At 37.3% G+C, this 25009-nt stretch overlaps 1 protein-coding gene across 2 annotated transcripts in view; it reads left to right on the top strand.

Moving 5' to 3' along the window:
• The window catches only part of clstn2a (calsyntenin 2a), a 228798-nt gene that overhangs the window by 141446 nt on the left and 62343 nt on the right, over nt 1-25009 (top strand). For both annotated transcript variants that reach the window (XM_026205013.1, XM_026205012.1), the window contains exons 6-8: nt 3456-3641; nt 5667-5924; nt 7700-7821. In XM_026205013.1, coding sequence (XP_026060798.1) covers nt 3456-3641; nt 5667-5924; nt 7700-7821 — 566 coding nt within the window. The remainder of the gene's footprint in view (nt 1-3455; nt 3642-5666; nt 5925-7699; nt 7822-25009) is intronic.

Here is a 25009-nt window from a genome sequence, read left to right as displayed (position 1 = left end):
TAAAACACACTAGACATAGTTATTCTCTGCATTCTTAACATGTTTTGTGCGAAGTCATGTACTGTAAATGCACTCATTGCTTAACATGCACACCAAAAAAATATGCTTTGCTCACACGCCGCTCATGCTTGCAGTGTGAAACCGGCGTTAGAATACTATGAAATATGTTGTGTGCCTTATCCTGTGACGTTATGAAGTGAGTTTGGAGTAAAAACGTTATTAAATGTGGTATTTTCACGTGCTCTCAGATGGAACAAGATTTACTACACAGAGACATAATTCATTGAGAAGCCACACAAACAATTTTCATTATCGCAAACAATTTCTTCGATGATATAATCGTGCAATAAAATCGTCTGTGAATTTAATTTTTTTTTAATTTTTGCCTAACTTGTCAGTGAACAACGGCTCTTTGTAGTAAATACCGCCGATTACAGAACCCGCTTTACTAACAAAATGCGCATAAAAATCGCATTTGATTAATTGTGCAGCCCTAGCAGGTATCATCTAAAGCATGATCTGGCCTTAAGATGTTTTGACAGTCACTGGCAGGCTCCCACGCCCAGAGAGATAAGCAGTCATTGGCTGAGGGATTGCATGGCCTGTGTTGTCAGTGTGATTCATAAGAAGTGAGGTGGTAGTGAGGACTGAGTGACAATCATGGTAGGCACCGCAAAGGTGAAGGGTGAGGATTTCTGGTTGTAATACTTCCTGCTTCCATAAGTGTGCAATTTGGCAGCCACTCTTTGTCTCTGGTCAAATCCCATCTGTCAACACTGATCTCTCCATCTTTCTATCCAGCAGCCCATCTTACTGAACCATCCACTGAGAGTGACAGATCTCTCATAGAGTGCAGAACCCATAGAAAACTGGCACTGTCAATCAGATCTTCACTTACACCGTGTATACGATATTTACTGAGAGAAAAATGCATGGCAAGACTTGATTTTATCTGTCAGGAATACATTGAACTTGGGCACTTCGTAATAGTAATGGATCAAGATTAAATGCAATAAAAAAAAAAAATTCTAAATTGATGATTGGATAATTGTCAACATTACCCAATAGCCTGTGCAGTTTAACTGACAGAGGAAGTGCAAGTTGTTAAGATGAAACGAAATGTAGATTGTGAAAATAAGCTTCTTTTTTTTTTTTTAGTTTAGTCATTCCTTTCCTGTTCTGTGTTGTTTTTTGTATATAACCTGCAAAGATAAATAATTTAAAGTGATACCAGGGAATGTGCATTTATAAACTAAATGGGCTGATTTTTCTTTCATGTCAATATTTTATCATGCCATATTAATTTTGGTCCATTTTACTGTGACTAAAGTATGCAATTTACTTACAAAAGTTTATAAAATAATTACTTTTGCCATTATATCTTTATGATTTCTTGGCATAAATGCAGTAAAGCAGCTATAATTATTTTCTTTCTGATTAAATATAAATTAAAATTTTTAGAGCTTAATTGGATCCTTTTAAGCACAGAGTCATCATAAATTAATGAATATGATTTATACAGATTTTTTCCACTTTGCCTAGAGTGTTTCCAGACTTTTGAAGGACAATATAATTTATAGATGATAATGTGGAAGGCAACAAAACAAATGTCAAACAATTTTTAACAACTGCATATTTTAATTAAAATGGTAAAAAAAAAACATTCTCATTTAGGTAAAAACAGAGCTTTGGTTCAAATGCAGACCTGCACTATTTAAAAATATCAGACTATTCTGTTCGAAGTTATTTGGTACTATACACTTTGGTAAGTTTTTTTTTTTATATATATGTGGCAGTACAGGTTTGAATCTGACCACTATCAAATCCTGATCTTTTCCACTTGTTTCTCTCTAATAGTTTCCTGTCCCTCTCCACTACACTCCCTGATTAGATTTCAAAATGCACAGACATAAAATTAGAAGAAAATTAGAATATATATATATACACACACACACACAAATGCACCACTTCCAGTCATTTAATTAGCCTTACATTCATCCGTGAACATCTCAAGGCAGTCTTATGATGGAAACTCTGTGAAAGAAATGAGGTGAGTTCCCTGGCCAACTCATTACATAACCACCTGTCATGTAGCCCTTTCCTGGACCATGTCACCCCAAAGCCCCTACTCTCCCATAATTTTTTCATGCGTATCCCAGTCTGTTGTTTTTTACTTCAGCAATTCCAGTGGCAATATCAGTCCCCGCGCTGCTCTTCCACGACTTCTTGGCGTCTGTGGCATTTGCGAATAAGCAATGAATGTTTAATGCCGCAGTTAATGTTAATCGTCACCCCGAGGTCCTGAAATGGTCTTTCTATTGAACAGAATGAGTCTGGCCTCTGGCTTTAGTGTGTTTGGATAATCGAGGGAATTATTCACTCTCCAGGGAGTTGATGAGTCATTGCGCAGCACACACACACAATGTTGTTTTGATGCCATGCTTCCAAAAGCTCTTTATTCCAAAGTCCTGTTACACATGCTTCCTTTCTGATGCTCGATTAAAAGAAGACCCACTGCTGTTTTTTTTTCTTCTTTTTTTTCTAAAAAAGTGTTTTGCTGTGTATATTGTATTTTGAAGTAAGCTATAAAGCTTCTCTGCTCAGTTTATCTGGGGCAGAACGACTACCTCAGATATTCATGAGGAACTTTTTAAAGACCTTTCCCTCAAAAAGAGGTAGAGATGGAGGCCTGTGGTACTGTACTGTCGCCCCATTTTATCCACAGTAGTGCCAATGAATAATGTAATAAGATATTCAGTTAGGGAAACGGGCTGAGGGAATATCTCTCTGCTGAGGTGAATACAAAGCACTGGGTTCTCTGAATTATACAGAGAGTCCATAATGGCCAGCAAGAAAGAGTGAGATGTTTTATCTAAAGGGTTATTCTTATTCTAAGCTTAATTTTTTATACAGAGCACAAGACAGAGTAATGTAACATGTATGAACACAAACTAAAGCACACAGTGATATGCCAGCCTTGACCAGGAGGGTTACCTGTATCAGTAAGCAAATAGTTCCACATGGATTCCTTTTTTCCTGTGACATTGATGTTTGCTTTTACCCATAGCTTCTGTCCCGATTGGTTTAACCTCTTTGTGTTTGTACTGAAAGATAAAAATGATACAGCATAGATGTAAATCTGATATGGGGTGACAACAGATCCTGTAGCAACAGCTGAACTCTGATATGAAGGCAAATAACCAATATCAAAATGTATCAAAGTGATAGTGATTTTAAAGGGTGTTGAAGCATGGTGGGGAAAAGTTGGGCAATTAATATTAAAGGGTTACTCCACCCCAAAATGAACATTTTGTCATTAATCACTTACTCCCATGTTGTTCCTAATCGGTAAAATCTCTGTTCATCTTCTGAACACAATTTAAGATATTTTGGATGAAAACCTGGAGGCTTGAGACTGTCTTGAGACCGGTTTCTAATATGTGTTTTTCTCCCAGGGTGGAACAAGCGTGTGGATTATGAACCTGGAACAGGCAGCAGGCAGCTCTTTCCCAAGATGCACCTGGAGACCTGTGATGGCCCTTTATCTTCAGTGCGAGCCATGGTAGAACTGCAGACCAGTCATATTGGGAAGGGCTGTGACAGAGAGACCTATTCTGAGAAGTCTCTGCAGAAGCTCTGCGGTATGATTCACTTCAACACAAATCTTTTATGAGTCAGTCCAGAACTGCTTTGATTTGGTTTGCTGAGCTTAATGAGCTTAATTCAATTCACAAACTTCTACATTTAAATAGAGATGCACAATATTATAGAATGTATAATTTATTATTCAATAGTGGGGCATGTAATGGTGTGCAATGGATATTTAATTTTTCATGCACATTATTTTACTTTATTTTACTTATTTTACCATAATCTAACAGTTTTTAAGTGAGTTATAGTTATTTCTAAAACTGTCTTTGCACAGTCTGAAATTCTCCTCTGAAATTAACGCGCTTAAAAAATAAATATGTCCTCATGTGGTGTCAATCACATATACACACTGCCTCCAAACCTTTCATCCATCATAAAAAAATCGGACTCGGTGTGCAAGGACCTTAAGTCTTCCAAAGCATTAATTATCTAATATCAATGTTAAATACCTCTCTTTTTTTGTCATACTATAGCTATATACTATATTTATTTATTTAGACAAAGTAGTATTGATTTATTAAATCTGCCAGTTATGAGTTATAACTAGAAAACAATTACTGGCTTAGTATAATGGGGAAGAATTTTAATATCAGTTCATCCCTACAATTCACCTAACCATATCTCATGTACAAATATTGGACACACTTTAAAATGGGTTATATTGTAAAACAATTTTCATGTGTCATTTTAATCTGATAAAAGACTCTTTGACAGTGATGCATTATGAAGTCAGAGCCACGCTGGCACACATCAGTTGTGGAGTGATTAAAGCTGACTGATTTGAGAAGCATTAAGTGTGTTGATCTTTTTACCATCTTGGCTCTCTCAATAATACTCATTTCCCCTGTTGATGTCAGTTGCTTTTGCCCAAGCACTTTGTACAGTTAGCTAAAATAATAGTTTATTGTTTGAAAATAGGCACATTTTTGAAGTGTTTCTGAAATAGACATCAAAGCTTCCAACAAAGTATGATATGTTTTTTTCAAAAGCACACCTAGATAATTTAGGTAAATATATGCTTTGTGAAAACCCCAAAGACCCAGTGTGTGACCAGTAGTGTACAACCTTGAAATTCAGACAGTTTAGTCTGGACTGGACATTTGATGACAAGAGCTGCCACTGAGACTCATGTAGCACTAGAAATTGCTTGCGTAATGTAATCTCATTGACCTGTACCTTTACGGTATCGCTGGAAATGGAATCTCTCAGAAGAGCTCAGATGCTCACTTGGAGTCTGGCGGTGAATTTATCGTCCAATATCGATTGGCAGAAATAAATATTGCATAGCTTAAAAGCAGAGCCGCTGCCATATTCTCTCTCGCCCCTGTCTCTCTTTGGTCCCGTGGCGAAGTGAGTGATGTGGAGCTGTGGAATGAGAACATGCTGCTCTGACATCGCCGCCGCTCATCGCTCATTCTGTCCCTCTGTGCTGGCCATCCAGTCACCCCTGAGTGGGGGAAAAAAGATTCAGTATCCTCATGTATTCCCAAATAAAAAACGCAGAGAGAGGCATGGAAGGGAGGGAGGACGGCTAATCAAAGATTGATAGGTGGTGCTACCCTTGCATATTTAGGGCATCTGTACTAGACTTGTCCTCAAAGCGAGTGTGAACACAATTACTTATAATTCAAAGTTTTGCCTTTTTAAAGGATGGTTCACATATCCCTAACATATGCTTCCAAGCTGATGAGGAATCCATACTCAAACTTTTTTTAACCCACATGATCACCCTAGCTTAACGTGCCAGATTGTTGCTAGGATGTATCCGACAGCAGTTTTGTAATGAGACATTTGCTTTCAGAAATGACATTTCAGTCAGGGTTGAATGTGGGTCTCGGAACCAAATGTTACTTGCTTTTCATCTCTAATTTGATTTGAAGTGTGCTGTATGCACAGTATTTTTGAATGCCAGGGCAACGAACATGATTTTAACTCTTTGTGACAGACAGCTTGTAATTTTTCATCGCTGCCTCTTGCGGTAACCTGAACTAACCTATGTGCTTTTATCTCCGCAGGAGCAGCCTCGGGCAGCACAGACCTTCTCCCGGCACCGAGCGTGTCCACCAATTGGACGGCTTCCTTGCTGACAGACAGTGGCCGGGACAGCGACCTCATCTTCAGATTTGATGGACGACAAGCGGCAAATATCCCAGAGTGGGTTGTGCCACAGAACCTGACGGATCAGTTTACCATTGCAACATGGATGAAGCACGGGCCAAGTCCTGGACTGAGAGCCGAGAAGGAGACGTTGCTGTGTAATTCCGATAAAACTGGTGAGCTACAGTATGGTGACCCAGTAGGCATGTGCTAAACCTTTAAGAAAGGCAGGGTTTATATATACTTTTTTTTTCATTAAATAGTGCTAATATATTTTAGATTATAGTGGTGGCCAATATTATTATAACACTAGTATTTCCACCAGCTAAAAGTGGTTTTAAGTCAGTTATATATATCTTTTGCTGTAGTGTGTCAAGTAGGAAATCTTTCAAAACATTCATTTTACCATTAATTGTAATAACTCAGAGAGGTTTTTGTTTTCACAAGGAGTCTGACAACAGCCAGTGCTCCACACTAATAATTCTGGCCACCACTTTATGTCTGGAGTTTCCTAATCTGGTGATCCATCCACAGTTTGGTAGAATCGAAGAGATCAGTGCTACGGATGTATCATGCAAACCCAAGAAAAGTTTGATCAGTACCAGATGATGCCCGGGAGCATTAAGGAGAGAGATTAAGGTTATGGATTAGATCTGGATTAAAGAGTGGTTAAGAACACAATTCTCTAAAAAGGGTTAAAGGGAAACTCTGGTCAGGAAGAAATGCAGCATGACTGTCAGCGGCCAGTTCTCCGAGACCGAGTGGCCCTGATGGGGGCCGACTGCTTGGCAGGGCTCTTTCGAGTTCATTGATCCCAGGCGTCATGTTGAGTGGGTGTGAGACTAAATCAATTCAACATGCACTAAAAGCAGCCGCACAAGAGACATCAGGCAGCGGCGTTGAGGTGAGTGGAGAGGGGCGCCGTGTGGAGGAGATGTGGCAGCCACCTTGATCAATGAGAGGATTCTGAGAAAGCTTGAAAGCAGTCCAGACTTTCTTTGAGTAAGACACGTGGTGAACAGTGAAAAGTTTCAATAACAAAGAAGAAAGCGCTTTAACAGGAGTCTCAGTTTGAATGGCAGCTCTCTCATGCACATCCTGTTAGGATTTAGCATTGTAAATTTAAATTAAATTAAATGGTACAAGTGCATTTTAGAAATTGCAACATTATAATGTAACATTATAAAAATCACTATTAAGTTAAAAGTACTTTTAAAGATCAACTTAAAGCTAGGACTACATGACAGCAATGGTAACCCAAATGAAAAACAAAAAACAAAAAGGAATAAATAGTACATAATATATAATACATTTTCAGTGGCCATTACTCAGTCTTCAGAAAAAGCAATGTTTTGCTAAACAATTGTGCTATTTAATATTTTTGTGGAAGCCTTGATACATTTTTAGGATTATTTGTCGAACAGAAAATTCAAAATAACTGCACTTATTTGGAATATTTTTTTAAGTAATATAAGACTTGAATATGATTTGTCAATTCATTTATTCTATAAATGAGTAAAAAGTGGTTGGTAGTAAGCTGGTTATCCCTGGATTTTTGAGGAGGATTTAGGAAATGTATCCTGCCAGTCAGTCCATCCCTGACTGGAATTATTTCATTTAGAGTTTCTGCAGAACCACGGTATGTGTTCATTTTTCGCTATGTCAAATCTTATCTCCTTGTTTGTAGTGTAATTTTTATGACTCAGCCTTGTATAACAGTCGAGAAGTTTTCTAACATGACTATGCAGTTCAGACAAGCTCTCAGAGCGAGGCATGGAAATCTATGAATGTAAATCTATAATCGACACGACGTTCTTGCTTTGGCAGCCATTGTGAATGATTTGTAGAAAAGTTATTTTACAGTCCTAAAATAACACATCATTTATTTGCCCTGTCTAGCATTATTTTTTAAGCACTTACAGTAAGGCTTTTCTGTGTTTTCTTTTTGCAGAGATGAACAGGCATCATTACTCTCTATATGTCCACAACTGCCGTCTGGTGTTCCTTCTGAGGCGAGACTTTATTCAGCTGGACTCCTTCAGGCCGGCAGAGTTCCACTGGAGACTGGAACAGGTGAGGAGCCCCCAGGCACCTGTCTCACATGCACGTCAACATCACAACGAGCCCTGTGATAAACAGGACGGGAAAAAATGCCTCACTGATCGGGCTCCATTTATAGTAATCACTTGTGAAGTCAAGTTCGCTCTGTATAATTTTCAATTACCTGTTTTTGAATTATTCATTATCCATGTGACTGATCTTTCCATTGCAATGAGTGATCTGTCACTGGTAAAATGATTATTATCAGAAGGACAAATTGGAAAGCCGACACATAGACAGCACTCACGTTTTCTCTCCCAGTGCTTATTTGGCTCATAATCCGGCTTGTCTGTGTTTGGAAGCACCTTGATTTTCAGCATTTCCCTTGGCTAATGTTGAGTGCGGACTAATCTTTTGATGGAGAGCACTAAACAGACTTTATATGTGTGTCACCGTGCCTCTCAACGCTTGCCAAGGGGAACAGAGAGCCGAGGTGAGACGTGTAATCAGCATGAAAAGCTCTCCACAGCTATGACCTCTCGCAGGGAACATAATGATAGTCCTTCGCCCACACCAACCCTTAACCGCAAATTACACGCACATACACATTCTCAAATCCAGACGTGCACTAGCCCAAGCGCAACATCTCGGACCTGTGGCAGTTGTCTAACATAGTGGTGAAAGATCTGGGCTGGTAGCCGAAAGTTTATACATTTGAGTCCCTAGGATGAGACATGAGCTTTGGCTATTTTGCCTTTTGAGCAAGGCACTTAACCTCAGGTCACTCCAGGAGAATTGACCCTGTATAGGGTCTTTCAGACGGAGTTATTGACTTTCAGTTGCCAATTGGAGGCAAACATGAACACTCATGTAGCGATACTGAAATATTCTGAGATGTGATTTGCCTCATAATATAGTTTAGCTGTTACTTGCTACTAGCAACCGACAGAACAGCTACTTGGCAATCCTATCTAATCTCTGTCAGTGTGAGTAAATTGTAAGTCACTTTGAGTAAAAACATCTGCTGAATGACAACTTACTACTTGCTCTGACAGGCTTTTTATAGTGGATTTATAAAGACATGCCACATCCACACAGTCTGATCATTAACCGGCTGATGTATATGCACAGTAAAATGGCAAGCGCTGGCAAAATTCACTAGATTAAATATGATTGAAGGGTCCCTTGATTATTCAGTGTGGAAGAACTAAACTCTTGCCAAGGGTTGTGAGCTTGGTGGAATCAGAATTTGGCTTGAGACACTTTTTAGGAAGTAAACTAGATGTCTGTGAGTAGAATTGTATGTTGTATTGGTAAAAGTATCAGTACTTATAAAATTTGGATTCCATTGAAATACTGAGGTTTACATAGATTTTCTTGGTGTTATTTGTTTATTGTCATTAATTGTGGTCTTGTAATTATTGTGATTTTTTAAAATCTATTTCAGAGAGATTGTGGTTGGTCGCTTTACATGTCAGACAGTTTCTTCCTGCCTAAATTGTTGGTTCTTGGCCAGAATAAAGTTAGGTTTGGCTACACTTAACTAAGTGCTACAAAATGGACATAAAAAAATATGGAATCGTTTTACTAGATAAAATAAATAAAATACTCCTATTACTTGCTTCCGGGTTTTGCACTACAGTTTATATGCACTACAGTTTAGGTTTTGGTTCTGTATGATTTTATTTTATTTTATTTATTTATTCATTCATTCATTCATTTTTTTTTTTTTTCAAAAGAGGTGAATACTCTCAGTATTAAATTCATTAAAAGTGACAGTTAAGACATTTACAGTATTACAATTAATTTCTGTTTTTAACTTGAAACCTGATAAAAAATGTATCACTGTTTTTTTTTTTGCAAAAACATATTAAGCATTCCAACTGGTTTTAACTTTGATAATAATTAGAAATGTTTCTTGAGTGCCAAATCAGCTTATTTGAATCATTTTTAAAGGATCATGTTCCAAAGTCAGTTCTAATCCTTCCATCACAGAAATAAATTACATTTCAATGTATTGAAATAGTTTAAATTGAAATTATATTTCACAATATTATTGTTTTACTATATTAAAAAAGTGTACTTTAACAAGCTAATGTGTATCCCCTTTCATATATTTTGAGTTCATACAAGTCATAATTTGTGTGTGTGTGTGTCTGTGTTTAACCAACATATAATTATTCCAGCGAGTCCATGCAATTATTATGACAATAAACAATAAGCTCAGTTTGAAGAATGGTTCTGCCTCAGGGTTCTTGATGGCTGTACTTAGTTTGTTATAGGTCAGAGGGAAAATGAGCTCCTTTCAAAGCTTCAGCTTCTCTCCTGTGGTCAGAGCTCAGCCAGTTGATGAGGAACACAAGTAAACAATATGGGGTCAGTAGACAGGCTGCCATAAAACAAGGTCAGCTGCAGAAGGAGCAGTGCTTTTACCTACAATCTACACAACATCTGTCAGAAACCACGCTAGACTTTCACATCGCTTCTTAGATATGTTTTACTAAACACTTCCGTATACGTACATACACATATGTAATAACCAATAAGAAACTTGTTACAAACCCGCTCACAAAACTTACTAAGTCCATGGTGACCTTCATGAATGTGAGCAAGAACTTCATCCCTCATTTTGATTGGGATTATGATTCTTGTTCTATGCAGGAGAAGCCCTGCAGACTCACTCAGAAACCCTTGTTGGCTAAAGTAGGCTCGCAGATTGACAGGCACCGCTCTTATATGTTTAGGCCACCCTTGCTGGACATTTTTAAGCACGCTTTGCAACTCTACAACTACTTTCGTAGCATCAGCTATCTGATGTAGCTTCTGGGATTAAGCTGGCAAGTGCTCCTCGACTCCAGCTACACAGGCCTCGACTTCCTCTTCAATGTATGACTGTTCTGAGTTGGCCAGGGGGTGTCTGTTCAGTGTGTCCGCTATAAGCAGAGACTTTCCTGGGGTATACACTGCCACAGGGTTAAAGGGCATCATCCTTATTAGGAGCCGCTGACAGCAAATGGGTACTTCGTCAAGGTTTTTCTGGTTTATCAAAGGGACTAAAGGTTTATGATCTGTGAGTACTTTGAAGGTCTCTAAACCTCAGAGATATCATGACAGCTTTTTCGCACATCCATATGCCAGCACTGGGGCCGCTACTAACATTTCTTTCACTTTTGTGAATGCCTCCTCTTGACTCTTGTCCCACCCCCTGGTCATGTTCTTCATGAGTACGACCATATACTTTGAAATTTTTGCATTGCTCTTTTAATTCGCGATAATCACAATGTTCCGAGAGCTCCCAAAGCCCTCTTATGAATGCTTCTACAGTCTCTCCCTCTCGCTGACACCACTGATGAAACCGTGCATGTTCGTATATCACGTTTCTTCTGGGAATTAATTGCTCGTCAAACTTCTGAATCACCACTTCATAGTTATCTCTGTCATCGTCATTATCAAATGTGAGCATTTTGAATATATTCTCTGCATCCTTCCCCATGGAATAAATGAGAGCACTGACCTCCACATAGCCGTCCTCCAGTGATAATGTGGTGGCTGTTCTGTAACGCATGAATCTCTGTTTCAACTCTGGCCATTCACTCGATCTTTCAAGAGGGAAACTTTCTGGCTGCGAAAATTTGAGCATATTCTCTACTGTGCAGTTCTTCACGTATAAGGGAATTATAGCAACAGTCTATCAGAGTCCACTGAGCTAAAAGTCTTCTGACACCATGTCAAAAACAACGCTAGACTTGCACATCAATTCTTAGATATGTTTTACTGAACACTTCCGTATACATACATACACATATGTAATAACCAATAATAAACTTTGATACAAATGCATATATTTATCACAACATCCACCACATGAAATGTTGCAGAGCAGAAAGTCTGAATATAGCTGTTGGCTTGTGTTTTACCGATATGCTGTGATATTCTCTGTATGTCTTTTTTTTATACATTTATCTTTCATGGCCACTTTGTTGATTTTTGTAGGAAAGAGTATTTCTTTGCATCTGATATCTGCTTGCAAATGAAAGGATCTGAAAAAGGATAGAGTGTGAGAGGAGGTGTGAATGTGCTTGTTTACACTTCAGTGCATTTTCTCTCTTCCTGTTTTCCCTGCCATGTACCTCTTCTCCAGCATGGCTTGATAATGGTGTCTCTCCAGCTTGGAGGCAGTAAACAGAATATGCTTGCCTTGATCTCAGAGCACAGCACTGCTCTGTTCTCAACATGAGACACATCTGTTTTTCTTTCTTTTCTCTCTGCCCTGCCTCTGACTGCTTGCCACTGATACCTAAACAACAGATTATCCAGTTGTAAAAGTCACTGTAGTTAGTTTGAAATGTATCTTTAATCCCAACAAACAAACTTCTGACTCTTCTGAATAATGTCTTGAACACTTTTCACCTTGTTCTGGCCAAAAGCAGCCTACTTATATATATTGTTATATATATACATATATATATATATATATATATATATATATATATATATATATATATATATATATATATATATATATATATATATATATATATATATATATTGTTATATATATATATATATATATATATATATATATATATATATATATATATATATATATATATATATATATATTATATAAAAATATAAAAAACAAACAAAATACAAACCCTGATTTTTAATTATATATATATATATATATATATATATATATATATATATATATATATATATATATATATATATATAATAAAAATCAGGGTTTGTATTTTGTTTGTTTTTTATATTTTCTTAAAAATAATTCTTGAGCGCAAACTCAGTATATTAGAATGATTTCAGAAGGAACAAGTGGCACTGACACTGGAGAAATTTAGCTGCTGAAAATTCATCTTTGCCATCAAAGGAATTAATTCGATTTTAAAATCTATTAAAATAGATAACCTTTATCATAAATTGTAATCTATCTATTCTTACTATATTTTTATCAAATATAAAAGCAGCCTTGGTGAGCATAAAAGTGTTCTTAATGGGTTTTTTCTTCTTCTTTTTTTTTTCTTATCAACCCAAAACTTTTTGAATGGTTGCTTAAATAATTTATCCCAGCTTTCTATCCCTCGTCTCCCTTTTAATGTTAAGTAGTATAAGTATTTTAACTGACATGATCCTGTTCTGGTCATGAAATTAGCCTTAGATGCTGATATGGCATAGAACACCCAAGATATTGTATGTTCATCCATCCAAAAGTAATAAGCTCTAATGCCCCCAACCACATTTTGTCGAATCCAATGACTACCCACTTTATCAACCCACATCCCTATTTTCCAAGATTTCATGCCACACATTTTTCAGAATTGAGCAAATTCAGTCACCAGCGCTCATTACAAGCAGGAACAGGAATTTTAACTAGATTTTGCCTTTTCAATATGTAATATATACATGAAATATGAAATTATGTGAAGATACAAAAAAAACGAAATTATGTGAAAATATTTTTGTGTGTGCAGCATAAGATCCACACAGGCACAGACTGCTAATACCTTAAGGTGCTTGTTGGCTGGGTAGAAGGACGTGAATTTGTTTGTGTCAGTCAGGCACTGTTGACAAGTTTGTCAGGAGGTAAGGGAGGGGCTGCAGGTGCTGTGGTATTTCTGACACTTATGGCTGTGTGCTGATCTAAGGCACCTGTAGAAGATTTGATTGACGCTGCCGTCTCCACCCCAGCCTAGTGGCCTGCAGCAGTGTGAGCGTCGTGTTCTATTAAGAAGCCGACATTGATCTAGTAAAATAGCTTTGCGGTGATAGCATGGCAGACACACTTTAGGTTGGAGAAGAGAGGGAGAAGAAAAAAAAAGACAGGGTGTTGGCTGCTGGGCATCTCATCCAAATACAGCTCCTTGCAGTCTCATCAGCACTCTGAGAGGACACTCAGTGGCTCCCGCTGCAACTCCATTTAGCCCTATTGATTTTGCAATCTTCCTCACACCTGCCTCTTTACCCCCCCCCACCCCCCCAGCCACTCTTTTCAGTTAGAGGGAAATAATGATGAAGAGGTAGAGAGTGATGCCAAGTGAGAGGAGGGAAATACTTGATTGGGGGGGGGGGGGGTATTCTGTACTGTTTGTCTTTTTTATTGGTCACTTTCTAACTTTGTTTCTCTTTGTCTCTCCCTCTATAATCACATGGAATAGAGGTTTAAAGTCTATTTTGGTATAAGATTTAGCAACAATAAAGGAATAATTAAACTAAAAATTATATTTAGTTATCCATGTTGTTCCAAACTTGTGCTGTTATGAGAAAAAAAGCTATTTTCCATCCATAGAAAGATCTATAAATCTAAAAAACAAAAACAAAACACCATTAAATTACATAAAATGATTTGATTTTTTTTAATTTATTTTTTTATCTTAACATCACATGGTGAGCTTCTGTTTCATCACAGATGTGCTGTATCTGTTCCAAGGTTAATAACAGCAGGTTTGAAATAATAAGATGGTGAGTAAATAATAAAAAGACGTTTTGGATAGACTTTGGATACCTACAAATACAGAGGCTGTCATGTGGCTATAAAGGCTTTGATCTAGTCCCCAACCTTGCCTCAGTGGCACTGCCCATAGTTCATCTGGGGTTTTCAGCAGGGCATGGCTTTTTCTATTAAAATGAACAGTGCACCTTGAACGGTTGCATCGAATTAAAGCTATAAAAATGAGCATAATTATTTTCCACAATGGCCATTAAACAAAGACATAAGGGAGATCTCGGCAGCTCTGTGTCTACATTGGTTAAGACGCAAGGCGAGTCATCCGTTAATGGCTCTTCAAACACTAGCCTAAATCAATATTCAAAGATTTGTTTGCATAGACACTTCTGCTCATCGATTGGAGGTGCGTGTGCGTGTACCAAGGATCTGTGCATGGCCCATTCCGACCAGTCGGTACTGGCGTGGAAAAACCTGTGCAGGCGTGTCATTTATCCCTGTCTCGCTCAGATCATCGACCCACACCGCTCCGGTAGAAAATTACACTCTGTCCTGTCAATATGACATTCATTGTACGCTTATCTACTCACAATTACATGCACCGCATCTGTGGCTTCCTTTGGCGATGCGCTTAAGACGCTGTATTGTTTTGTGTTAGATGGATTGCATTCCATGCATGACCGCTTACTTGCTTTAATGAATACATGAAGACTTATAATGAGATCTCACAGAGGAGAGCGTGCAGCTTATCGAATGCTGTAAAACTTAAACTATAGACAAATAGATGAGTCCCACTGGAGCTTAAAGCTAATATAAATCAGGCGAGGAACACGTGTCATTTGATTTTCCAGGAACTTGCACAGATTTACAGCAAATACACACAAGTGTTGTCATGTTTTGCAAAGCCATGCCATTATTTAAGCATATTTTTAAATGTTTCTTCTCTTTTCCAGAAAAATATATTTAAAAATGAAAAACAGGTTACAAAAATGATTCATTTTGGTGTCAGCTGGTGCATGGAAAGTCAATGGAAAATAACTATTTTTATTATTATTATATTGCTTCTGAAGGCTTTAGGCAAAAATCAAAAGACAGGCTTATGAAAGCTACAGAATTTTACGACAAATCATAAATTGTCTGTACCAGCGAGCATTTTGCTTTCCATCAATGTTTCAATTATTAGCCATTTGTCTGCAAAATCTTGCCCACTTTACAGTTCTTCCGATCATTCTAAAAAGACATCAGGCCTCCAGTTTGGGAAAAACCACATTCGTTGATTGAAAGCCCAGTGATAAACTATCAGATACTCTTTTTAAATGCTTGAATTACTCTCAGTGATGCCATTCACTGCCATTTAGGCAAATTGTTCATGTAGTATGTGCCATAGACTTCTGGTGTTCACTGATTTCTATGGACTTATTCATAAATTGTATTGATATTTTAGCACCATATTGTTGCCATATAAATTTATGTATTAAATATATCTCAACATACATTTAAAAATATGATTTAATTGTATTTTATTTTATTGATTGCAAATTTTAGGGATGTATTTAAGCAATCTATATATTAACTTTTGCTTCATTGATTTGCAGATTTTTTTACATAAATGTAAATGTCTTTCACATGACATATTTGCATTGTGCGTCTTGTTTTATAGGATTACGTGTTCAGTGTCGTCTCTAAGCAATTACCACACTTATTGTATATGGCCACAAAAACACAATGGTGAGATAAATGAAACTCGGCACAATGTGAAGCACTTTCTATTCAAATTTAAATGGATTGAAATGTCATTCACTCGTTTGCTTATTTTTATTATGCACATGAAGAATAGGAGGAAGGAATGCAAGAAGTCACCAGAGTCAGAAAAGTTGCACAACTATTGTGTTTTGTATTAGCTCTAAGCCTGTGTTTGCATTCTTTTTCTTTTCAAGCCTCGTGTCTTGCCATAATCAAAGCCTATTGTGATGTACCTGAAGGCTGCTTTGCGCTGTGAAATAATCATGAGCCTCTGAATAATGCATCTCTACAGCTCTATTTCCACATTAGCTAAACAAATTTTGCTCGTCCATCAGCGCCAGGCACCACTGCCTCCTTTTATGACCATACACCCTTCCACAACTTTTCACTAAACCTGGTCATGTAAGAGGTAGAGAGAGTGATCAGTTTTTACCCGACTTTCATCTACCATTTCTCCTTTTGCTCCTTTTTTATTTTTGGCATTCCAAAAATAGCAGCACCAAAATATTCACAGGCTGATGTTCCTTTTGGGGGATGGAGGGATGTGTTCTCTCCTATCTCTCTCCCTCCTACCGTGTTTTGCTTCAAAGTAAAATTTGTACTCTTCTCCACCAGGAATACTTCGCCTAGAGCTCTTGAGACACAAAAAGAATACCAATTCTGATCACAGTTTTGGCAGCTTCTGATGCACATATGTTGAATCTTTGCACGCACGTGTGGCTTGTGGAATTTGAAGTGATTGCTTTGCATTGAGATTGGTTGAGTGCTGCTGCATGTCCCCATCCAGGAACAAGACTCCATCTGAACCTCTTTCTGGCCTACCTCGGTCCCCGTGCCATGCCAGTGTAATGGATTTGCATCAATAATGCAAGAGTGAGAGCGAAAAAAAAGCTCTGCTGAAAGAGTGCATGTACATGTTTGAGAGCAGATAGGGAGTGATAGATGTAGTGTGCATAGATTTGCGTATGACTTTAGAGGGTGCAACGGAGGAACCGGGGTTTGAATTGGCGCACATGTGGAAATGAAAGCGTGCAGGTTTTGATGAACTGATGCTGAACTCCATGGACCCCATCAGTTCTGGGATTGAGTGGCGGGAGAGATTCGCTCCTCTATTCCTCTGATGACTTCCAGTGAGTTATTTTCCTGGCTTTCGCCCCCACACTTTCGATTACCCCCAGCCTCCTCCTCCTTTTCCTTGCTCTATGCTAGCCTTTCACACACTCTCTGTCTCTCTCTCTCTCTTCAAAAGCATGTGAAGCACATCAGATCTGGAGGTGTCAAATGAGCATCTTTGATAAAACAGCTAGTGTCTGAGGTCAACAGCAGTATTTCTGCCATGCGAAAATGGCTCAGACTTTAACTCACATTAGAAATAAAAGCTAAAATGGCACAGGGTTGCTAATAAAAAAGGTTTCTGAGAGATTGAGATGATTCAGAGACTTTGAAGTCTTTGAAAAGCTTACGTGAGGCTATCGGCAACCAAGCCAACATGTTTTACGCACATCAACACTCTTTGATTTCGCTTTTTGTGCTGGTGAACAACAACTGCTTATTCTGACGTTTCATAATTGAAAGCTAGAGTTTGAATTTGCGTTTTCATTGAAGAATGAGCTCAAATTTTCCTTCGGAGACTCTTGTGTTTGTGTGTCTGTTTCTTTGTCCAACATTGTTGCATTCTAAACAGGCATGTGCCTTTGAGACGGTCCCAGGCTCATTAGCTGACTATTTTATTGTCTCATTACGTTGTTTACGAGATGAAAAAACGCATACAGAAGTGTGTACCCAAACACAACGCTCGTGCACATACTGTCAAAGTGATGCAACGTGAAATATCAACTCACTCAAAGTTTCTCCCTCACCCACACCCCCTGGGGAAACAGAGGAGACACACAGACAAGAGTGTGTCATTATTGACATACTAATGAGTTAGCAGCCGTGTGGCAAACTGCAGGGCTGCCAATGCCCACAACTGTGTGGGGAGAATATCTGCTTTTTTATTAAACAGCCCTGTGGGAGACTAGCTACTTTCACACACACAGCGAGCATCCTAACCTGACTGCCTTTGGATGTCAACATGTCGAAATGTGCATGCAAGTGTGATAAAATTGTTTTCTTCAATATCTCTCTGCACGAGTCGGTTACAAAAAGTACCATGGCGTTAATGTGCTTTTTCAAGGATGCAGTGTTAATAGTGTATTTTTTCACATGCACTTTTATGTGCATGAATCCTTCTCTTATACAGTATATAATGGCACGTCCTGATTTTGCCAAGTTCGATGTGTTCCTAGGTCAACATATTTTGTTGACCCTGGAACAACATTTTACTCCAAAAATATATTCTTAACCATATCCCTACCCCTAAACCTAACCTTAACCATGAGTAATCCCTAAAATCAGAGGATATGATAGATGAATGACACTGATGTACAAGCACCAAACACTGATTTTAAGCGTAAACTTCACAAAATCTATAAACTGGTTCTTCAAATCTGATTGGTTAATCACAATGTTGTTCCAGGGTCAACAACGATGTTGTCCCAGGAACATGTCTCACTTGGTAAAATCAGGTTCTGCGTATATAATGACCATGGTTCTTTGGGTACGTACCATGATAATTGCATGGAATTATTTAATTTGTCTTGCAAATACCATTGTATATGTTTAGGGTGATCATTCATTAACAAAAGAACTATGGTGATGCAGTTTTTTTTGGATGTATACCATGATAAAACAGTGTTTTTGGACATTTACTGTGCAAAAAAAGTAAAAATGTAAGAAATAAAAAAAATACCTGTACCATGGTACAACTATATTTTAGACATGATTAAATGGTCATTCCATGGTATTATTGATGATATTTTTGACATGTTCCATGGTATTCTTAATAATTACAATGGATTACTATGTAAATGGTAAATTTTCAGTATCATTTAATATGCACAAGTATACTATTTGATTTGTACTTTTTGTAAGGAAAGCTTTGAAATACCATGTAAATACCACAATATACATGTCCAAAATGTACCAAAAAGTACCATGGTACTAAAATAGTATTTTAGGACATACTGTTTACAATGGTAGAACCATGGTATGCTTGGAAGGTTCTTTGAGTTACTGTACAATATAAATACCTTAATTACTCAGTTTCAGTTGTCTGGAATATATCGAAGTATCAAAGTATTACAATGAGATACCATATTTGTGCTGAAAGTACTACGGTACTATCTAGTATTTTAGGACATATGTAGTGGTATTACTATGTGGTTATTTTTGAAGGTACCTTGGGGTTACCACATCATTTTATGATACCAACACAGAACTAGATAATAATCTATATAGTCACAATAATCACAATACTATAATAGCCATATTACTGTTGCTATATACTTTCTAGCTTCATAGTCTTCTTTGAATTACCGGTAGCACTTTATTTTACAGTCCTGTTCCTCATGTACATGCTATGTACTTATTATAGTAATTACAATAAAGATGTAATAACTAGGTTCTAACACTGAACCTACCCCTAAACCTAACCCTACCCCATGTAGTTACCTTGTATTACCAGAACTTTATTAGATAAAAACACTGTAGGTACACTATAAGTACATGTTAGTACATGTACTGTAAAATAAAGTGCAACCATATTCCCTATACTTAGACCATGGAAGCTGAATATGTTATTTTAATGTGTGTGTGTGTGTGTGTTGAATCAACATTCTTTGTTATAATAATTTGATAAGATCATGCTACGAACCACATTACTGTTATGCAATGAGTGTTTAGTATTTTCCCCTCTAAATGCCTATGTTTGTGCATGCATGCTTGTACTTGTGTATGAACCCTCATTACTATTGTCCAATTTCCACATATCTGTTACTGCAAAAACAATTTGCTCCTGCTCTAGGCTGCAAATAGATTAATTTACACAGTGTAGGCTCCAAATTGGGAAGCATCGGGAGAGGTCACTCTTTAGTTGACTTTTGTCCCCAGAGGGCACGGTCTAATTCCTGCTCTAATTACTCACTCTGTCGGCCTGTAATTTATAGTCACCTTCCAGAGGACCACAGGCCCATTGCCACCTCTGTTTAGCATGCCTGCCACCGAACAAGCAGCGCCCGCAAAATATACCCACCACTAACCACAGCAAAATGTGTCAGATTTCAGTCACAACAGTTTCGTGTCTTAATCATAATGTAATGCTTTCATGCTGGTCACCGTATTTTCCTTGAGTGATGTGTTTTGTGTGATTGGCTCATTAGGTCTGTGTTTATGGTGCTTGGCTGTTTTCATTTTTTGAATTGTGGCCACTGCGTGAACTAAATTCACTTGATAAACAAGGTTTAAGTGTAGAACGGCAGTCTTGCTCCAAAAGCTTAATGAATACTGAGAAAGTCACCATGAAGGACGTGCCTGCTGGGTTTTTCAGCTATGGTGTATGGTGTATTAGAAACTGTAAAATGGTAGTTCAGTTCAGGCAAACACTCCAAGCTACTGACGCAAAAACCCAGCACTTTTTGAGTGGTTTCTGTATTAAGGATGTGTGTAGTATATAGAGAGTTTCTTTAAGCGCATGGTTGGTAAAACATTTATTTTATGGTCCAGGGTCACATTTATAATATTGTTTTCCTTAGCCAAGGTAATTATTGTTATTAATATTATTATATCTTATTAATTATATTATATATAGTGAGTAGAGACTTTGCTGGTGTGTAGCCAATGAACATGCAAACCTCAAATGATATAGAAATGTCAACTAAAAAAAGCAATGTGAATGTGGAAAATATTGTCAGTAGTAGACTAGTACAGGTAATTTGCCAATGCCCTCTCAAATTATTTTTTTTCATGTACCTGCATGTGACTTTTTTCCTCTTACTTAAGTGGCACTGGAGAGGAAGAGAAACGGAATTGTCACTCTTCATTTTGTCATGGCTTTATATCTATTCTGTTACTTGCTACAGTATATGTAGAAAACAGAGGTTTGATGATGGGGAAAGTTATCTCTGTTAGAAGTTTTTTTTTTTTTTTACCAGATAAATATTTTTATCCAGTCAAATTTGAAATATTACTCCAAAAACTACAAAAAGACTGTATTTTAACTATTTAAAATTATGAATAGCTTCCAAAATTGCTTACAGAGCACAGTGGGTGATCTGTGTAAACATTTAACTTTGTGCAATGTAATTATGTAATACAATATTTGTTTTGTTTTTGATTCAGTTTATGAAACTACAGAGCTCACAATTGTACAGTTTTAAGCACAAATCCAACACTTGCTTTGTGTTACTTTCTCTTTCCAAACTCTCTCTTTTTGCTGAACATTTGTGTCTGCCCTGAGGAAAGCAAGTCAGACCCTCTGTCCACATTCACAGCAGAAGCCACATACAGTACTGTCCACAGCACAGCCAATATCACGGCCCACTGCAGATCTCAAAGCTGCTCTGCTGGATCAGTCACTGATCTCCGCCGTATCATCTTGGCCAAAGAACTGTCATTTGTACAGTATGTGTCATTGCAATCAGTAAATTGCAGTGTTTGTCTTTTTCTCATCACAGCGGATCGACCACTGGGCCTAGACCTTCATCTGAAAGCAAGTGGTTTGAAGTGTCTCTTTCATTGACTTTCTCCATAGGAGGTGCACCATTTAATTTAATTCTAGAGGGATGACCAAGTCAGGTATGAGTGTCTGGCTGAGCTCCATCTGTCGTGGCGAATAACGGCTGTGATAGAGTATCAGTGCGCAGGTGTCTTGAAGATCTCCTTATGCTAACAATAGTAGCGTTCTTGAAGATAAGGAGGCAGGTGTGTGCATAGCAGTGCCAAGCATGTGCTAGTCGGCACAGCAACAAACTTCCCAATCAATTACCCAGAATGCCCTTTGCCGACTCACAATCAGGATGATGGGAACAGCAAAACTGCTATCTGAAGATTCTTCCCAATTTTGCATATTATGATCTTTATTTCAGTCTACCGATTTGCAAATGTTTCTTTCCAGTAATCGATTGTGAGATGTGTATCTACACCTCTAAAAAAAAGGGGAGAGAAAAAGCGCTTCTTCACTTGTATTTTTGCCATTCCGTATATAGAACAAATCATTCCTCCCACAAGGCCATTTGAGGGAGCAGATGAAGGAACAGATAAAGGGGCTCCTAAAATTAGCCTAATCTGCTGTTCAATCAAGGAAATAATGAAACCTTGATTTGCACCTCCCAATTCAGCTCACAGTTAGAGTCCCCGGACTCCTTGATTAAATGCCATCTCTGAAAAGTTTTCTGCAGTAGCCAAATGCCTTGTAGTGGGGAAGGGATGGGCAAATGAAGCCTCGTGAACCACTGAGGCTATTCTCTTGACTGTTTCGGAAAAGAGTCAAAGCTTTGAGAGTCTCGAAAACAGCGCCATCTGGTGGTTCATAAAAAAACGAAAGCCTGAGAAATATGCTACATAGAACAAGACATCTAAAACACATTCCACAGATCGAAGTTATGCACACACACAAAAAAAAAGCCTAACAGTGTTTGTGTTTGTTGGATTTCTGTGCATCATGATATCGTATGGAACTGAATTGATGACATGATAATCATAACTGAACAGACCGAACCAAACCAAACTGTTAGAACAGTGTAGGTTCACACCCCTAATTAAATGTAACAACATAATAAAATGTAATTTTGTTTGTTTGTTTATTTGTTATTTGCCCATTTTGTGTACTGTGTTGACGGGTTGACCTATAGAAACAAGGAATCTTGGTGAGACATATCAAAGGGCCATAATTTGCTATGCCATCTAGAATTAGGGGAAGGGAAAGTTCCCATTTCTATATTTTGTTTGAAAAATACAGGGAAATGCTAATGACTGCTGGGATTCATTAATATGTTTAATCTGTTTTCACAGAAAGTCAGATTTTTGATTGAGGGAAAAGAGATAGAAATTTTATTTGATTTTATTTTATTTTATTATTTAGATGGAAAGTGCGATAAATAGTAAATGTTTAATTTTTTCCTCATTTTAATATTATGAAAAATGCTATATGGAGATTTCCATTTTTTATGATGATGATACAAACTGGTCTTTAAATCTTTTTTGTGAATAGCAAATTAAAAATAAAATGTGTAAAATGACATGAAGACCCAGTCAATGTAAAATAAAATACTTGCTTAATTACAATTATACTGTAAAATATATTACACATTATTATTTAACACAATAATATTCTCTCTTTTCTTTTTGGAACCTGTGATACTTTTTTAAATTATTGATGAAAAAACAAAGAAGCATTTATTCAAAAATAGAATATCCACTCCCATTTAAAAGCACAACTGTTTCCAGCATAATAAATGTAATAAATTAGAAGGATTTCTGAAGAATCGTGTGAAACTGAAGACTGTAGTAATGGCTGATGAAAATTCAGCTTTGCATTACAGGAATACATTAAATTCCAAATTATATTAACTTTAACTGTCACCCGTCCTGTATACGGGATGCCTAAAGTTACTTCATTATATTACAATTAAATCTAATCTAATCTTGGCGAACTATATATCGTTGGAAAGGTCTAAGACTCCCAAATATATATTTTACCAATGTTTTTTGTAAAAAAGTATGTAGGAAAAGTAATATATTAATTTATGACAAGAGTGCACCCTCAAAAATCTACATAATAACAGGAGTTCTGACCTTTGTTAAAAAAACTCACATTTTAGAAATCATCAGAAAAGAAGAATCAACTGAAAACTTAAAATCTCAAAATTCATCCTTTAAACCCCATTTTAAAATCAAACATTGCATTACCATGTAAATGGTGCATCAATATCATGTTAAAACATGTTTTCGCTCATTAATTATAAATTTGTAAGTTTGGATCGTGCACTATAAAGTCTGTGTTCAAAAATGTGTGTGACAGTTAAGGGGTTAAAATAGAAAAACATTATAAATATACATAAAATTGTAACAATATTCGCAATACTGCTGTTTTTACTATATTCCTTATTTTTAAAAATGCAGCTTTGATGAGCATAAGAGATTTAAAAAAATATATTACAAATATTACTGATATCTATGCATGTACGTATATGGTATATATAATATATATATATATATATATATATATATATATATATATATATATATATATATATATATATATATATACACACACACACACACACATATGTAGTACAACATGGGTTAGATACATATATATCTCAGCCAACCCTAGAGACCAGCATCTCAGTGTATTGCGAGCCTTATCTGAGCAGCAGCACAAGCCTGCAAACACAATGTATTAATGTTGAATGAGGAACAGGTCTGTACCGCTGCAGCCTGCGAGGCATTTCTCTCCTGCAGCCAACATGACACAATGATGTTTGTGCATGTAGAAAGAGACGTATAGTTCTAGGTGTGATTTGTATTGCAGCTCTCGCTTATTGTCACACTCTCATTTATTTGTTTGCTCTGAAGGTCGTGCACGCAGTATGTTGACGGGAACAGATTAAAAATGTTTAGAGCAAAAAACGAGAGGAGCGAGCGAGGGATGGGGGTGGAGGAGGAGGCCAAATGTAAGCGTGTTTTAATCCTTGGCGGTGTGTGCCTTTGTGTGCTGAAACAGCCAAAATCATCTCCTGTCAGGCCAAGATTAATGCTTCATGTGTGTGTTTCATTAGCAGCAAAGCCTGCACGTTCACACAGTGCCGTGTCCTGTTCGTTCCTCGACGGACATGTAATGAGGACGAGAACGGACAGAGCCTGCAGAGGTTGTCATCAGCGCTCTTATGAATGGCAGTCAAAAGCCTTTTCGGTCTGTTTAGAATAGAGGTGGGTCATGATCGTTGACTAGCTGACCAACAACTGATAAGTTAGTGACGACTTTCGTTTTTTTATTTCTTGGTTTTTTGTATTGTTTTACAGCAGCTCTTTAAACCTACTGTCAGAGACCCACATATAAAATATAAATGAAGTATTTATTTATTTATTTTGCTGGATGTTACTAGAATGGGTTAATATAGTCCAAAGTTAAAATAC

This window comes from Carassius auratus, chromosome 27 (genome assembly GCF_003368295.1).
Source record: "Carassius auratus strain Wakin chromosome 27, ASM336829v1, whole genome shotgun sequence".
Taxonomy (NCBI): domain Eukaryota; kingdom Metazoa; phylum Chordata; class Actinopteri; order Cypriniformes; family Cyprinidae; genus Carassius; species Carassius auratus.
This window is presented reverse-complemented; position numbering and strand designations above follow the sequence as displayed.